We start from the raw sequence: 19099 nt of genomic DNA on the forward strand, positions 1-19099 counted from the left end.
AACACTCAGGCCCTTGGCACAGCACTGATTCCAAGTTAGATAAATATTCAACTAAAATACAAAGTACTGGAAGCTGCGTGGTCTAATGAACTGGGTACCAGAGAGTCTATTCCAAGACCCTCACCCAGTAATTTCTGCATCAAGTCCATAATTTCTGGTTGAGCTATAGCAGATCTTTCAGAAAGATACTCATTCTTGACTTAAAGACTCAAGTGGTGGCAGAATCTCAACTACAGCTAGGAAAGCAGGCAAACAGCTTCCTCGGGGTCCATAATTAGCCTTGCCTGGATGACCTAGGAAATTCCTAATGAGATATGGAGCATTTTACCTGAAGGACACTGCTTTGAACCCTACCATGGTCACGAATGAACAAAAGGCATAATCATCTACTGGCTGCTTGATGATCTACGTGAAATAAATTTAGTGGGTTCCTGTCCAGTTCATGGTGACCGAGTGGAGAAAGCCAACCACAGCCAGCATTAATAGGCACAACCATCAACAGAGACCAAAGAATGGAAGAACATACAAGCAAACTGCCTTCTGGCTCCTAGAAGCAGACCTCTGAATGAGGGTTAAGCACAGTGGAAGGCACTGCTGCATCTCCTCTGCTGATATGGAGGGTTGTTTGATCAGCTAAACTCACTTCACAAAACCAAACCAAACCAAAAGAGGGGAAAAACCTACCACATGTTTTAATCTAATCCTGGGAAGCCAGGATCATTGTAGTCAATAGCACCATTCTCAGAGGTGCAGTTTCAGTCATTCTTAAAGGCCTCTCTTATTGCTCCTCTGGGACCTAATTCTCAAGCTGTTACTTTGGAACAGTTGACTCAGTCAGTACAGCTGCACGCCTCCCCAAAACACCCTGCTCCCCAAGCTAATGTTTAGTATCTAAACCAGCCCAATTGTATCCTTCCTGACTACACATAGTTCTACCTAATGTACTCCAAATATAAACAGAAGCATCCGGTATTCCCAGAGACGTATCAGCAAAATCTTCAGGACGGACTGACATATCTTCGGTAAGAGAGGCTAAAAATATGTGAGAAGACATGAAAAAAGCCACATACGTCTTATGCAAAGATACAACTTTCCTAAACAGCTTCTCCAGCAGACACAGCCCTTGACTTCACCACCTGTCACACGTGTCGTCTTGCTCCACCTCTTTCTTCTGAAATAAACCATATGCGCTGGAGGTAGTACAGAGAAAAGCCAACTCTCCAGATGCTTGTCACCCTCTCTCCGGTTCCATACTTGTGCGGGTTATTTCTGTGTGAGCCTTTTCTTACGGCTGCTAAGTCCTCGTCACTACTTACCCGAGTTCCCTTACATGGTCAAGAAGGAGAAAAGAGTTTCTAACCCAGAGGAGACAGTGCACTGCCCTGGCTGGCTGGCTGCCTCGCTGTACAAACATTCACAACATTTCCCGTGAGACAGGAAGGCAAAATTTAAGTTACTTATGCCCTCTGGGTGCCAAGAATTGCTGAGCAGGATGTTCCTGGGCCGGACATATTTTACAAATTAAAGCACACTTACAATTAACTCCTTGCTTTCTCTTTGGAGGAATCTCACAGGGCAAATACCCTGGGAAGTATTGCAGTGGAATGGGGTTCTAATCCCATTACTGTTGCTCAAAGAGGAACAAAAAAAATTGATAAAGACACACACGCACCCAGAGCGGCATGCAGGATAGCATTTGGGACAGACATTGTGAGAGAGGGGAATGACCGATTTCCTCACTTGCTCTTATTTTCCCCTACATTTCAAGACAATGGGGAAGAATTTGGGCAGGTGCCTGCTGTTGACCTTAATGGGGATGGCATAGCCAAAGTCCATTTAGACAGGAGTGTGTTGACACAGGATTACATGGTTTAGATAAAGGCTCAAGAAGACAAAGTATTCCTGGTCTAACTCTGTCATGTAAATAAAGGAGATGGTGAATGCAAAGGATCATTCCCTTGCTGTTCTAACATAAATAAGAGGGCTGGGGGGTGGGGGGAGGGTGGGAGAGGTGCCCTGCCAGTGTTTGATCTCTGTACACAGATACCCAGGAGCATTTATGCCGGGGAATTTAAGAGAAACCTAAAACTCAGGAGGGAGAAGACAGGCATGTTAGGCCAGGAGGCTGCCCTCTGCTCCTAAAACATCTTCCGTCTTTCATTCCTCTGCACACAGAAGTGGTAACGAATCTACGGCCACCACGGCAGACAAATACGCCACAGCGTGAGACAGGGAGAATGAAACCAAAGACCCTTGGCTCCTAAAGTAAAAGAATGCAAGGTAAGCTCTTTGAGGCAGGACCGTCCTTTGTGCAGCGCCTAGGACCAGGCAGTCCTTGCCCATGACAGGAGCTCCTACATGCTGCAAGCTGCATGGAAGCTATTTAAATATACCACAATGGAGCTCAAACTCAATATATACCCCAAACGGGAAAAAAACCTACAGGACTCAAACCCAAAAAAACACGCCACCATGGCTAAACAGCAGAGTAAAAGAGGCAGTTACAGGCAAAAAGGCATCCTTTAGAAATTGGAAATCAAACCCTAGTGAGGAAATAGAAAGGAGCATATACTCTGGCAAGTTAAGCAGAAGTATACTGAGGCAGGCCAAAAAGAAATTTAAAGAGCAACTATCAAAAGGCCAAATAAAAATGCAGTTACTTTTTGTAAGTCCATCAGAAGCAGGAAGCCGGCCAAACAGTCAGTGGGGCACTGGACAACGGAGGTGCTAAAGGAGCACTCAAGGAAGACAAGGCCATTGTGGAGAAGCTAAATGAACTCATTGCATCGGTCTTCACTGCCAAGGATGTGAGGGAGATTCTCCCACCTGAGCCATTCGTTTTAGGAGACAAATCTCAGGAACTGTCCCAGATTGAGGTGTCATTAGAGGAGGTTTTGGAACAAATCGATAAATTAAACAATAAGAAGTCACCAGGACCAGATGGTGTTCACCCAAGAGTTCTGAAGGTGCTCAAATGTGAAATTGCAGAACTACTAACTGTGGTATGTAACTTATCACTTAAATCAGCCTCTGGACCAGGTGCCTGGAGGATAGCTAATGTAATGCCCATTTTTTAAAAAAGGCTCCAGAGGCAACCCTGGCAATTACAGGCCGGTAAGCCTGACTTCAGTATCAGGCAAATTTGTGGGAACTACAGGAAAGAACAGTATTGTCAGACACATAGATTAACACAATATGTTGGGGAAGAGTCGACGTGACTTTTGTAAAGGGAAATCATGCCTCACAGGCCAGTTGATATACTGCTCTTTGAATTTCAGAAAGCCTTTGACAAGGTCCCACCTCAAAGGCTTTTAAGCAGAGAAAGCCATCAAGGGACGAGAGGGAAGGTCCTCTCATGGATAAGTAACTGGTTAAAAGATAGGAAACGAAGGGTAGAAATAAATGGTTAATTTTCACAATGGAAAGTGGTAAATAGCAAAGTCTCCCAAGGATCTGTACTGGAACCTGTGCTGTTCAACATAGTCATAAATGATCTGGGAAAGGGGATAAACAGTGAAGTGGCAACGTTTGCAGTCGATACTAAATTACTCAGGATAGTTAAGTCCAAAGCTGACTGTGGAAAGGGATCTCACAGAACTGAGTGATTGGACAACAAAATGCCAGATGAAATTCAACATTGATAAGTGCAAAGTAAGGCACATTGGAAAAAATCATCCCAACTATACATACAAAATGATGGGTTCTAAATTAGCTGTTACTACTCAAGAAAGATCGTGGATTCATTGTGGATAATTCTCTGAAAACCTCTGCTCAATGTGCAGTGGTAGTCAAAAAAGCGAACAGAATGTTAGAAACCATTAGGAAAGGGATAAATCAGAAGATATCATAATGCCACTATATAAATCTTTGGTACGGCTACACCTTGACTACTGCATGGACTTCTGATCACCCCATCTCAAAAGATATATTAAAATTGGAAAAGGTACAGAGAAGGGCAACAGAAGTGATTAGGCATATGGAACAGTTTCCATATTAGTAGAGATTAAAGAACTGAGACTGTTCAGTTTAGAAAAGAGACGACTAAGGGGGGATATGATAGAGATCTATACAGTCTCAAATAGGGTAGAGAAAGTGAATCCGAAAGTGTTATTTACCTGTTCCCATAACACAAGAACCAGGAATCTCTCAATGAAATTTTGAGGCAGCACGTTTAAAACAAACATAAGGAAATACTTCTTCACACAACACACAGTCAACCTGTGGAACTCATGGATGTTGTGAAGGCCAAAAGTATAACTAGGTTAAAAAAAATTAGATAAGCTCATGGAAGATAGATCCATCAGTGGCTATTAGCCCAGGTGGTCAGGGATGCATCCCCATGCTCTAGATGTTCCTAAACCTCAGACTGCCAGAAGCTGGGTGACAGGGGATGGATCACTAAACACATTTCCCTGTTCTCATCATTCCCTCTGAAGCATTTGACACTGGCCACTGTTTGAAGACAGGATACTGGGCTAGACGGACCATTTGACTGGCTCACTATGGCCATTCTTATGTGCTACTGCAATACAAACAGCAGCAAATGATTCCATCTCTTGAGGTACAAGTCTTATCAGTGGCAAGTAATGTTAGGATTTAAGTCTTCCATAAATTGCAGCCACTAGAGGGGCATCCCAATCTCTCTCTCACACAGAACCCAGCTGCAAATTTAGGAATCTGTTTTTGCTAAAGGCAAGATAGCCAATGCAGCCATCCTGACAGGTCAGAGAGCCACAGGGAAAAACAAGAGTCACCTGCAAAAGAGAAAACCAATTGAACTGGGCCTTCAGAGGGTTAGAAGCAGAGAAAGACATTTTTTCTTCCAGAGAATGAAAAAAAAAATCCACACATTTTACTGGCTTTGTTAACATTTTAAACGATGAAGCTGCAAGAGGAAGCCGAGCTACCATGGATTTGCCAAGACACACATGGTGTGGAGAAGGAGGGGAAGTATTTCTCCTTTTCTAATACATGATGGGTATCCTACCCTCATCAGATATTACTGTTATGTGAGAGACAAAAATGGGGAGAGCGAATTAATGAGTCGTTCACGTGATCCAGAGTTCAGACCCATTTACAAATTACTCGCTCAGTTGGTGGTTTGAAAATTAATGACTTCTTATTTAATATTTTTTCTTCTTCCCCCATTTAACCTTTTAGGAGTGAAAGAAAATCTCCTTGACTTGTTATGAGCAGATGTGGCTCTGAAGAAATCCATCCTCACTAATGATAAACCAGTAGGCACAACACATCCAGATTTCCTTGTCCAATTAGAATGAATTTATATGCAAGCTTAATGTGCCTAATTACCCCTGTCATCGGATGAGTATAAGGCAATTTGAATAGCAATGCCAGTAAATATTTGTATCGATGTTATCAGAATGGATCTACCAGGAAAAGGTAGAATGCATCAAGAACAAGCTTCAGTTTCAGTGAACATATTTACTACTGCACACACATAGAGTGGCCTCCTTTAACTGTTTCATAGGTGAGCGATTTTCAGCATTTACATCATAGCCCCTCTGTGTTACAACGTATACCTTGGCATAAAATTTGTTCCAAGCAAAAACCTGGCACAGGAACTCATTGGCAAAAAGGCTGCATTCCCCCTCCCCCTCCCCTGTAGATTTTAACAGCTGCTGTTCTCTTAAATTGTGGGGAGACCCCCAAAAAGAAAGTTACTTTGGCTTTTGGGGATGTTCTGTGTTCCTCATATATTGTAGCTCAAACAGTGCCCTTAAATAAAGTACAGCAGGCCATTAGCTCACAATACGGACCAAAGCTTTTAATTCACCATTCAGTATTGACTGTGACACACGGTAATAGCAACTTTCTCTATAATGACTCCAAGAACAGATTTAATATGAAGGATCCCTAGACACTCTTTCCTACTTCATCTGTATGTAACAGTCTGCCGGAATAGCTTGTCTGAGCACTGAAGTAGAGGAGTGTGGATTCTTATAATCTAAGCTAAGAGTCCCCAGTAGAATAAATCACACTGTGCATTTTATGAGAAGGAGCTGAAAGTTCTTCATAACCTTTGTTATGCAAATTGTCTACATAGGCATTAGCAGGATGGTTAAAATCCATGGGTTTTTAAAAGTCAAGGTATACACCATCCCCTCACTAACTGCAGTGAGCTCTGCTCCGGCCTCAAAAATAACCCCCTATCCCTACATGGGAGTTTATAGAAACAGTCTGCAATCTGTTTGTTACAGAGCATTCCAGCCCCCTCCTTCCCCTCTTTTTTTTTTTTTTAAATCCCATTCAGAGGCAAAAAATGTCCTCGTTCTGCCCTAAGCCAACAACAGCCAAGGAGCTGACAGCTAAGACTGAAACTCTGTTGCTAACTGATAGCACTGGACCCGATTCTGCCCTCCCTTACACCTACACGACCCCTGGAGGTCAGTGGTGTAACTGCAGGCAAGAAGGTTACACAGGGGTAATGAAGGATAGAATTTGTCAGCTGATCTGTGATTGGAGCCCTTAGGCGCTACCCTCATACAAATAATATTTGTCCCACCGCCTCTACAGCTAGTAGGGTCTTTTTTCACAAGGACTTAGAACCTGGGTGATATTTCCATGTAACCAGATGCAATTCCTATGTGAATATCACCTGTGTTCTTCACACCACGGGAACAAATCCTGCCCTCAATTTAACCCATACAATGCTCGATTTACCTGCTGGTTTCAATAGGATTTCACAGGCACAATGGAGGGCAGGATTTGGTGCACTACATCTAAACTCCCTTGGATTTCAAGCTTTTGTTTTCATGTGTGTGGACAGTGCTCAGTCCATTCTAAGTGCTACCAGAATACAAATCCCAACTATTAATCCTCACCAGATGCAATTCTGAGGCTCAGAGGAACAAAATAAGCATGATGTCTCCATCTTTCACCCTGATTCTTAGTGTTAAGTACATGAATGCCCACTGCAAACAGCAACTTTCCATTCCTCTAGCTCCTTTCACCCTGAAGTGCTTTCCTGACTGTTCTGTATGAGGGATCACTTCTCCAGCCATTGAAAGGCAGCCGCCTCTGCTGTGGAACATGGCATCTGTTTATATATTTAAAAATCAAAAATATTCCTATGTCTAACATATAAACATAAGACTGCAAATCTCTGCTTTAAATAGAAAACAACTCAGCCTTAGCTATGGGGCAGCAACCAATGCCTCCACAACATTAACACTAAAGGCAGAAAGGTGGAAAGGGATGAGGGCATTTTCTACAATTGAGGACACTTTTGCAGCCCAGGGCAATGGTTGGGAACCAAGAAGCAGTTAGAGATCCCTTGCATTGCAACCCTAAGTGCGTCCTGCATGTCCCTCAGGACATGCATGTCTGAGGGCAGGTTGTTGCAGAGAAAGTGCTTATTGTTTCTGGTAGGGGATGTTAGTTTTTCTGCCTCCTCTTGCAAACCACATGAGTCTGGCTCAGCAAATGCTCAAATTAAAAGACAACAAACCAAACAAACTAAATACACCCCCAGCAGGGGTTTGCAGCAGTCCTTACAAAGAAGAGGGGCTCACTCCAAGGAGGTCACCTGTGCTGCTGGAGAGCTTGGGGCAGTGTTTCTCCATGACCGGTCCGTGAACCGGCACCGGTCCCTCAGATCTCCCTGCCACAGTTTAGCAAGGCAGCAAGCCGGTCCCTGGTACCAAAGAGGTTGACCTAGAGAACCAGGCATGGCTCTAGGGCTAGCAGGGGTCTCTCTGAGTCCTGATGTGGCTTCCCGGGTTCACTGCTCACCCATCTCCCGAGCGTCCAAAGCAGAAGGGAAACGGGGTAGGAGGGGAGCGGCACACAGAACCGTAGGGACTGCAAGGGACATCTAGTCTGACGCCCTGCCAAGGGGCAGGATGCATTAAAGAGGCTACCTGTGAGAGCTGCCATCATCGAAGACGAAGGTCTGGTTAGTGTAGCACTCGGCGCACACAGACACCCCCCCGGCTGCTAGGGCTTGCCCATCCTGCTGCTGAGCCGTTGACTTGTAGACCCCCTGAAGGCTCCTCTCTTCCCCTGAGAAAGGCATCTGCAGAGCGGCGAGGGTGCCCGGTCAGGCGACACGGAGCCAAGCATGGGAGTGCTGTGTGGCTGGAGGCTGCCCAGGGCTACTGTTTACAAGGAGAGTCTGGCTCCAGGCGAGCCATTGCCACTGGTCACTCACACACCTTACCCCCTCGCCTGGTAGATTTCATGGTGCAGGCAATGCCTGCGGCTGCAGCTCTTACGGTCCTGGTGTCTTCCCGGCCTGGGTTTCTCCTCACGAAGCAACAAGTAGCATAAAGTTGAGCCTCATTTAAATTAAAAAATGGACAAAAAAACAACGCAGGGATCAGGTTGATTTCATTGCCTTAAATGCAATAGATGATCCAAATATTTGCTCCCAAGCTTGTCTCCCCTTTCCCCTGGGGTGTTTGGGAGAGCTGCAGGCTCGGCAAGGAGAGAAAGTCCATTGCAAGCAGTTGCTCTCACCAGACAAAGCTGGAAAAGAGGCAGGAGATACCAGTTTGCTCCTTTTTCCCTGAAATATTTGTGTGTGTTTTTTTAACAAAACTGATTTTTCTCCCCTCCTGTTTTCACAGCTTTTTCAGATGCATTCCTCTCCTGCACGATGGCACCATCTGCGGGCCACTGTGAGAATCGCATAGGCAACAAAGCCAGCATCCCTTTGCCATCTCTGCCATGCAAAGTGCCGTGGCCTTTCCCAGCTCAGGATAGACCCTTTTAAATATATTAACATAGGTTTCTGATCAATCATCCCCCCGACCATGGTGGTTTTTATTAGCTGCCTTCTCTGAGGGGGTGGAGAGTAGCCTGTTGTAGCCCTGGCCCCTGCCTCCGGGATAGAGGTTGCTGAGGGGACAGGAAAGGAAGAGGACTGCAGAAATCAGTCCCTTTTTCCCTCCTTTCTGGAGAGTGTGGAACTGCTATCACTGGGACTGCTTATGGTTCTCCCTGGGGAGCTATGCAAGATCATCCACCGAATTAATGGTGTCTCCATGCCACTCCACACTGTCCTGAGAAAGGTATATTTTTATTTAGAGCCTAGCCTAGCATTTTGGTTAACACTCTGTCCCCGTTTCCCCTCCCCCCCGGGCAAAAAGCTGATAGACTCCTGGAAGGTGTCTCTGCCTTGATGTGGGATGTAGACAGAGGATTCCTTTTTGAATTATGTGCTTTGTGTGAACACACAAAAAAGAAACCCTGGAACCAAGCTACTCTTGATCAGGAAAGGGTTAAAGGCTCCAATGTAAGGGCACCTTCCCTCCAGTCGAAGTTCAGACTGACATGAATGCAATGCCCAGTCTGACATACTGACACTCAATGAGCAAAGCCACCTTTGAGAAGTTGCTCTGTCTAATTGGCTTCAAATCCAAGGGCGTTTAGATGTAGTCAGCCAAATCCTGCCCTCATTATGCCTGTGAGACCCGACTGAAATCGGCGGGTAGCTGCAGCCAGTGGCACTGTATATGTACAGCTGAGGGCAGCTGTTGTTCCAATGAAGAACATGGATATGAACACAGGAATTGCAGCTGGATATTACGTGGTAATATCACTCAGATTCTAAGTCCTTGTGAAAAGGGAGCCTACTACTGTAGATGCTGCTGGGGGACAAATATTATTTGCATTACGGTAGCACCTAAGGGCTCCAATCTCAGATCAGACAGGCGACGTACAAAAAGAAATCAACAAGAGGGTCCCTTCCCCAAAGAGCCTACAGTCAGACTCATCCCTTAGCTTAAGAGCATGGGAAGTCTCACAGCTGGACCTGAGCAGCTGCCAGCAAAAGCACCTTCCCAGTGCTGCCAGCCGCGAAAGGCGCTTGCTCCAGGGCTTGCTTACGAGGTGTCAGAGTGAAGGGCAGGGAGCTGTCTGGAATGGCACCTGGAGACAACAGGGAATAATGTGGCTGTGCACGGAGGAAGATGGCTGCAGGGAATCCTTGCTGGCAAGGGGCAGGAGTCCCAAAGCCAGGGGAGTGAGAGAGACAAGCTGTCAGAGAAGGGAGAGGGTGTCAGGGCATTTGAAGAGGTGAGAGATAGAGATAGCTCTAAAAGGAGGTGGGTGTTGTCTAGTGGTCAGAGCAGGGGACAGGGAAACAGGATGGCCAGGGTCCATTCTGTCTCAGCACAAACAAGTCCCTTCACTTTCCTGTGCCAATTTCCCTCCCAGTAAGAAAGGGGCTAACGCTACTTCAGTTACTCTCCCGGGAGTGTGGGTGAGTTCACAACTGTAGGATCATTGGGTGCACAATTAGAGGACGAGCAATGTCCACTCCAAACCATAGCTTATTTATAATAAGGAAAAAAGCCCACACAAACTTAGAATGGCTCGACAACCACTAAAGTACCAAAGCAGCTTAAACAACAGCCCCCTCCCTGCCCCCCGCTTCCCAGTACAGTTACACCCAAAGAGGAAAAGGCTGAGGCAGAATTAGGCCTCCGAGCATGCTCTGTCCACACTGTCAGGCCAGGAGGGAGCAAGTTCAAGAGTTGGGGGTCTGCTGCTGCAAATGCCCTGCAAACCCTGCCTCACCCATGTCACCTGATGGACTGCCAGCTAAAGCATTGCAACCCATTGCACCTGCGGCAATGTCCCAAGGTGAAGGCCGCAGGAAAATCCCAAAGCACATAGGGCCTGTCATTGCTTGTAGATTTGTGCCAGGTACCAAAGATGTCTGGCTTCAGGAGACATCCAACTAACGTTCTGGGAAAGAATGTCTGGGAAGCAACAGCAGCCCCCCCAAACCTACCTGCGTTGCCTTCATGAGAGTAGTCTGGGACCATGTACTCACGGCCATCTTGTCCAGCTTCAGAGCATCCACTTCCCATCAAGAGTAACACGTCGTCATCCTCACTCCTGCGTTTTCTCGTGAGGCAGCCGTCCCGTACTCCCAACATGCATCAGCCACTGGCCCCAGGGGAAAACGCCCGCGCAAATGCTCTTGGGTGTATTAGTCTTGGTGGGACTGTACATTGTCTCTCTCTAATTTGGGCCAGAAAGGAAAAGGCATCACAACTTCTCTTCTTCCTCCTTCCTGTCTGTATGGGCTCTCTGACACTAGGAATAATGAGAGAGAGAGAGAGAGAGAGAGGTGATTAATGCTCCATGGCCAGTCCAGCCATGTGACACTTCCTGCCCCGTCATGCTTTTACACGTCTTTCCCGGTGCTTTGCTAATAGCAACAATATTCTTCATTCACCAATTGCCTCACATTATCAAGCGCCAACTGTTAATGTGCTGATCTGTGAGGAGAGGAGGTGGGTAACGTAACGGCTTATTAACGTGCAAGGTGATAACACAGAAGTGGAGGCGGAATTATTTAAAATCACTACAGTGGGGGTGGTGAGGTGAACGAGAACTAATGGCTGGAAACTAGGGAAAAAAAGAAGAAAAACCCAGAGAACTCTTGCACTCAGATGTTGACTCTCAAGTCATCATGTCAGTTACACAGGGGAATGATCTCCCATGGCAGGTTGCTTAGGTACTATAGAGAAACCTTACACAGATCCTGGAGCCAGCGGCTCTAACTGGATTCAGATACAGTTTAAGTAAAGCATTTAGAACCTGATCCAATTCCTGTTGAAGTCAATGGAAAGGCTCCCACTGGCTTCAGGGGGAGTTGGATCGGGCCATTTGTGTAGGAGGTTAGAGGCTTGTGCTGCGGTAGACAGACTGGACGATCCAGGTGGTGTGGTCTGGTTCTCCCTGTTACGAATTACCCCTATGATCATTTTTGACTGCGAAAAATCCCATGTTACAGAGACAGGATTCTTGGTCCCGTGGACAGGATGCTGGCTTAGGAGACCTGGGTTCTCTTCCCAGTTCTGCCACTGGGTTGCTGAGATACCCTGCACAAGTCACTTCCCTGCTCTGAGCCTCAGTTTCCCCATCTGTAAAATGGGGATAATGATGCTGACCTCCCTGATAAAGTGCTTTGAGATGTGTGGACAAGAACTATAAAAAAGCTAAGCATTATTCTTCCTCAGTCTGAGCCTCTCTCGCGGTCATCTGGGTATTCTCTCCCACTCTGCTCTTCTTTAAGGCTGTAAAGTGCATTAGGGCTTGTGTGAAAGATGCTCCAGCAGGGTAGGCTGTGTTGTTTTGCAGTGAAAGAGCAAACCTCCTTCCTGCTTTTCGTTTTCTGGCATCTTCTTGTTTCATGTTGCGGGGTCACACCCAGACGCCATCTCGCTCCCAGCTTTCAGCATGCACTGCTGCTAGGCACAGCCCATTCCATTAACATCTTTAGCCTTGCAGTAAGAATTGGCTGCCACCCAGACCTCAAAAGACATAATTTAGATAAGGAATCCAAAGGGAAATCACCCACTGACCTATACGAGATGATTACACAACGAGAAGCGCTAATAGGATTTTAGTGCATCCAGTCCACACTAGCAAGGCTCTGAATCCGAGTAGCAGAGATTTGTTAGTGCATGGGTGTGCCCCCGACCTGTGGCCGGCAATGTTCCCTCTAATTTTTGACAGGCCGCGTGCGCAAAAAAATTCTTCTGTGCAAGTTTCTGTGCGCGAGGTGTTTCGCCGTGTGCGTCGGGTTTAGGATCTGTGTGCGTGCGCCGTGAACGTCACTCACACATCGGACTCAGCAGCCACCAAAGAGCTCACTGGCCCATGCACCGTTGTACACAGCCCAGCCTCTGCGGAGAGCCGTGCATTTCTGCGGTGCAACTGGAGGAGGGGGGGGATAGATTCAGCTTGGCTCGCAAGGTGGTTTGAGGAAGGGAGGCAGTGGGCGTGGGGTGGTATTTAAAGTCTTATGCTGGGGAAGTGCCGTGAAAATGGTCACCATCTCTGCACTATCAAGATGCTAGAGGAGACGGCTCCTGTCCAGGAACAGCTTTATTTCTGTCAGTGCAGTGAAGGAGTCGAGCATGTGTTGTGTGGAAATGCACCTCAGACCCCTCCTTCCCCACCCAAAGGGATCCAGGGAGGGAACATTCTCGGGAAAGGGTCCCGAGCCAAAACCCATCCAAAATCCCGGATCCCCATTGTGCAGCATGAGCCCAGCACTTTGCGAGGGCTGCTTCAGAGGAGCCTTGGCTCCCCTCACCACCTCAAGTCAGACTGGCCTCTTCCCAGCCCTGGATGTGCAGTGAATCCTGATACTCCACATCCCTCCCTACATTCCCTATATGCCCCAAGCAGCTCTGCCATGCCACCTGCAGGGGTTCGGTGTCCGAACATTGCCGGGGGGGGCTTAGCAACAGGGAGATGGTTAGTGTGCTCATACACAGATATAGGGTAACAATGGGTGGAGAATGCCTGTTCCATACGAATGGGAAGGGAAGCTGTGACTTGCCCAGTTAGGCCTGTATTAGAGGGAGAGATGACACGCCCTGCGGGCTGGGCAACTGAATTATTCCTACAAATAAACCTTCCAGGGGACTCATCTGAGCAATCCAAATCCACCGCCCTAAACAAGCCAAGGAAAAGGGGAGGGAAAAGATGAATGACAAAATCCCACAGGAAAAGGAGATAACGACACCACCATGAAAAGAGAGGACATAGCCCCGGGGACAAGGTTAGGATCGGGGCAGGGAACCCTCTCTGGTGCAGGGTAAGGGTGGAGGTCATACGGCTGCCTGGGTTAGGGTTAGGGTCAGGGCCAGCAGGGCTGCCAGGGCGATGGTTCCCTGGGCCAGGATTAAGGTGTCGGGACTTGTAGGGCTCTGAGATCAGGGCATGTCTCCGTAAGACTTTGTACAGGGTAATGGACTCTGCTTCTGACTGGCACCTTGGGGCACGACCAACATAACAAACAAAACCAATTTACCAAGCAGACAATAGGAAATGATTAACTTCAGAGAACGGACTCTGCAAAAATATGCAACCTACAAAGGAAAGTCTCCTTGTCATGGAAATGATTATTATTTTAAATTATAACATTTAGAACCATCTGTAGAGGATTGTGTCCTGATTGTGTATTAACATGTTAATGGCAATCTGCATGATTAATTTCAGCCAGTAGGACAATTATGTTAAATTAGAAGCAGTCAATCACTTTGTGCATTTTAATGGTGCTTTGGAAGCTTTGCCAAAATGTAGGTGAAGTTTAGATTGTCAGTATCCTATTTCGGTTGGAAACACGTGACATACAGTAGGGATGAGACTCCCACGTATACAATAAATACTTTTGTTATAGGCTGGAAGAACAGGGTCAAATTCTGTTCTCAGATGGTTACAGAGGCCTCCTTGTGAAATTCCAGTGAAATTAGGCCTTGAGCCTACAAACATTTGTTAACTGGAGCAGTGTTTACTGCTGAGATCAATCTCCTAATGAAGTATCTGCAGGATTGGGCACTTAGGTTTCATCGAATTTAAAGCCAGAGGGACCATCAGATCATCTAGTCTGACCTCCTGTTTAACACAGGCCTCCAACACCACCCAGATCCCCCTAATACTGAGCCAAATAACGAGATAGACCAAAGCAGTTCAGTCCCTAGGAGACCAAACTGTTATGCATCCCGGGCCGAGACAAGGAGACACCGAGGAGCACCAAAGCCTGAGGCCACTGCAGGGGCAGAGAACTGACTAGGTGAGATATGCCCAAATGAGCCATGCAGGTGATCCATGCCGCATGCTGCACAGAAGACGAAAAACCCCCACGGTCCCTGCCAATCTGACCTGTAGGAAAATCCCTTCCCAACTCCAAATCTGGTGATCAGTGTGACCCTGAGCATGCTGGCAAGATGCACCAACCAAGCACCTAAGAAAGAGGATTATGAACTCCTTTGGACAATCACCTACCTTTTCATTTGCTCTGTAAGCACTATGCACAGTAAATATTAAAAGTGACAGCCCTGGTCCTGCAAGCTGCTCTGCCTGGGCAGATCCTGCACCCAAACTCACGGACTTCAGTGGGGCTCCATGCAGATGCCAGGGCCACCTCTTCGGAGTCTGTAGCAGTGCTGCGGCCATAGTCAACAGGAGCCACACGTGCACGTCATCGGAGGGCAGAACTGGCCCACAAAGTCCACTTGCCAGAAGGAGGGTCGTGCCCATAACACCAAACATGGTGTATGCAAGTCAGTCCCCTGCCCATGACAGGACTTGCCCGTAACCATGCTTGACCATGATTCTGAAAATTAAAAGCCAGGGGACTTCCCAGAACCAGTCTCTAGCCTTCAAAGAAGCCTGCTAAGTGACAGTAAGTCAGCTAGCTAATCAATTTACTCCAGGAATCGAATCTCTACAGGAGAAGCCACTTGCTTTACAATGAGAGCCATGGGACTTCATATTAGCAGCTTCCCATCTACCCACTCCTCCTTTGGACAGTTCAGCTTCTGTCTTGCTCAGACATACCTTGTGGTTTGCTTGATATCCTTCCCACCCATCCCCCATTCCCTTAGAATCAGTTTATTTCTCCACAGTCAAAACATTTCTACATCAATTTTGGCTCTTATAAAATAACATGGTTTTGTTACGGCAACTAACTTGGACAGAATAGGTCTAAAATTGACAGTAACTGAAAACCACGGCATGCATTCTTGAGTGATTCCATGACACTGCTCTTCCAAAGTGTGAAGAGGACTGATTTATAGGTAAATTTTTATATCCTGACTTCTGTCTAATTGTTTGGCCAATTACCATTGTACCCTCCGTTAATAGTCCTATAGTTACTTGTTATTTCTGTAGTTGTTTATATGCAAGAGTTTGCTTTTAATTTAAAATAAAATTATAGCCTGAAATCAATCATTTGTGGCTTCATTTAGTTGGGAAGTGTAGTTATTTAGGAAAAGGGGCTGGAAATCAGGACTTCTAGGTTCCTGTCTCAGCTTTACCATTGACTCACTGAGCAATTTTGGGCAAGACACAAACTCTCTGTGCCTCAGTTTGCCTCTATTTCAAATGGAGATGAACTCTATGAATTAAGATCAGAAGGGCCATTTATATCACCTTGTCTGACCTCTTGTATACCACAGGCCATTAAATAACTCATGTTTGGCTAACGGATAACTTCCAGAAAGGCATCCAAACTTAAATTTAAGACATCAAGGATTGGAGAACCCACCAATTCATTTGGTAGTTGTTCCAGTGGTTAATTACCGTTACAGTTTGCGCCTCATTTCTAATTTGAATTTGTCTGGCTTTGGCTTCCAGTCATTGGTTCTTGTCATGCCTTTCTCCACTCGATTAAAGAACGCTTGGCGTTTGCTCCCTATGAAGGTATTTATACACTGACATCAAGTCACTTCTCCATCTTCTTTTTGATAAACTGATTGAGCTCTATAATCTCTCACTCCGTGGCATTTTCTCCAGACCTCGAATCATTTCTGTGGCTCTTTTCTGCACCCCTCCAATTTTTAACATCCTTTTTAAAGTGTGGACACAGCACTGGACACAGTATTCCAGTATCGGTCTCACCAATATTGTACACCAAAATAAAATCATCTCCCAGCTCCTTCTGACTACTCCCCCATTTAGACGTCCAATGATCGTATTAGCCCTCTTTGCCACAGCATCACTTTGGGAGCTCAGGTTGAGTTGTGTGACATACTGTGGCCCCCTAGATCCTTTTCAGAGTCTCTGCTTTCCAGGATACAGTCCTCCATTCTACAGGCTTGGTCTGTATTTCATGTTTCTAGATGTATAACTTTGCATTTGGCTACATTAAAACACATTTTGTTTGAATGGGCCCAGTTTACCAAGCAATCCTGACCTCTCTGTCTGATTGTCCTGTCCTCAGAATCATTTACCATTCCTCCAAGCTTTGCATCATCAACAAAGATTATTTATCAGCAGTGACTTTATAATTACATCCAGATCATTGTGAAAAGGTTGAATAGCATCCGGCCCTGTGGAACCGCACTATATGTTTTGAGTTCCATCAGTTAGCCAGTTCTTAATCCAGTTAACAATGTGCTCTATTGATATTGTGTAGTACTCTTTTTCTAATCAGAATGTTGTGTGGTACTAAGTCAAACCCATTACAAAAGTCTACGTATATTACATTTACAGTTACCTTTATTAGCCAAACTTGTAATCTCAAAGAACAAAAACAGATTTCTTTGACAAGACCTCTTTGCCATAAAATCTTGTAGACTGGCATTAATTGCATACCTATCCTTTGATTCTTTGTCAACTGATTCCTGTATAAATTTTTCCATGTCATCCCACTGCTCTTTCTGAATATTGGCACAACATTATCACTCTTCCAGCCTTCTGGAATTTCCCTGCTATTCCAAGATTTGGTCAAAATTAACATCAGTGGACTAGAGATCTTCTGAGCCAACTCTTTGAGGACTCTTGGATACCAGTTATTTGGGCCTGCCAATTTAAACATGTTTATCCCTAGTAGATGTTGTTTAACACCCTCCTAAATTACTAATGGACTGGAAAGCACTTCATCTTCACACTACCCATTACATATTACAATACTTAGCCTACCTACTTGTGAAGTAGGTAGGCTTACTTAATGTTTGTAAAGCACTCTGAAAGCCCAAGATGAAAGGACTACTGAATGTGCACATTACTATCATTACCCTGTTTAAATAATTTTAAGATCCTCTGGGCTTTGGGATGTATTTATCTCTGGCCATAATGACCCCTATACTTATAGAGTCCAAGTATGACTCTCAAAGTCATTTCATTAAAATTAGAAAACTCAGATGAGAGCACGCAAAATGTATGTGGTGAAAACACAGTTCAAAGTCTTTACAGAAACTGTTCAAGCTGAGGCTTAATATTGGATGCATTCAGCTGCATCATTGTAAAAGCTCTTTGAAACAGTAATGATGGTACAGCTTCTTGTTTCTGAACAATAGGCATCTCATTAATAAAATAAAAAACAAGTCACTTATCGTATTTACTTTACCCACTCCATGCTGAGCCTCCTTCTTTCAATTTGTTGCCATTTCCACATCTGTGCATCTCTTTTCCATCAGAAAAGATCTGCTCCCTCATGCCTTGAAAGATGGCGTTTAAACAAAGGCTGCTTTGCAGCCTCACAGTTACATTTTGCTTCCTCAGCTTCGGGGTAGTAATTCATACTTTGTCACAACTGACCCGAGTTTTTGGTAAAAATCAAAAGCATTTTAGCAAATACGCAGAGGGAAAGGACAACAATTCTAAGTCCAGGCAAACCAGCAGGTCATAAAAAACCATGGAAAGCCATCAGACAGCGCCGCACAGTGGTAGACAGACTATCCCAGGGTACGTACGAGAAGAGCAAAATCAGATTTGGAATTAAATGGCTCCAGCTGGTAGGAACAGAAGCAGCCAAAGTTGGGACCTTTGGACACTCCAGTCAAAACTGCAGAACATTCTGTGACTTTCTCTGTCCTATGCTATTTGCTCCCCCTCCCCCCAACCGTTCAGCTCAACTCTACACGTGCTCCTCCTACCCTCTCTTCCCCGCCCTGTCCCCCTCACTCTACCCTTCCTTCCCTTTTCCTCACCCACATAAATGAACTTATCTTCACACCCCCTCTGTGAGCCAGGGAGGTGATATTATCGTGATTTTACAGATGAGGAGTTGAGGCACAGAGAGATGCAGACCAAAACTGTCAAAAGTCTCCACTAATTTTGGTGCCCCATTTGAGACACTTGGGGCCAGATTTTTCAGCGTGCTTCGCATTCCATCGCGCTCTGTAGGTTCAAAGTACAGTTTCCAGTCACGTCACATGCCGCTGTGACTGCTCAGAAATCTGACCCCAGGTATCCCAAAGTGGGTCTCTGAAAACGAGGAACACAAGCAGTGTCAACTGAGAAAAGCTTTGGTTTAAATGCCTTGCCCAACATCACACAGGTAGTATGTGGCTGAGGCGGGAATAGAATTCAGTTCTCCAACTGCCTAAATAACCAGACCATCTTTCTCTTGCAACAATTCCCTGCCTTGTTCACTGCACAAACTTCTGTAACCAATGAGGCAGGAGTCCTACATACAATAGCCTCCTTCACTAAATAACTCGGATTCATTTCCTGAGCACCAGCCATTCTGTGCACTGAACAAGGCAGCGGTCTTGTGGGGGGGGAGAACAGTATGTGATCACATAAGACTCTCTCATAATGCGTAAGTACTGAATTATGGTGACACAGGTAACCTTAATTCTGACATTTCCTAGTTTTTGAG

General features: G+C 45.7%; 1 protein-coding gene across 5 annotated transcripts in view; it reads right to left on the minus strand.

Moving 5' to 3' along the window:
* KCNT1 (potassium sodium-activated channel subfamily T member 1) overlaps positions 1-8172 on the minus strand; it is a 197918-nt gene extending 189746 nt beyond the window's left edge. The window contains exon 1 of one of the 5 annotated variants that reach the window (XM_043530478.1): positions 7881-8172. In XM_043530478.1, the coding sequence (XP_043386413.1) occupies positions 7881-8035 (155 nt within the window). In that variant the 5' untranslated portion in view covers positions 8036-8172. Of the gene's footprint in view, positions 1-1136; positions 1281-7880 lie in introns of those variants that run through there. The other 4 variants (XM_043530477.1, XM_043530479.1, XM_037879951.2 and 1 more) reach the window with 4 other exon arrangements.
* Between the last annotated feature and the right edge of the window lie 10927 nt (positions 8173-19099).

Source organism: Chelonia mydas, chromosome 16 (genome assembly GCF_015237465.2).
Source record: "Chelonia mydas isolate rCheMyd1 chromosome 16, rCheMyd1.pri.v2, whole genome shotgun sequence".
NCBI lineage: Eukaryota > Metazoa > Chordata > Testudines > Cheloniidae > Chelonia > Chelonia mydas.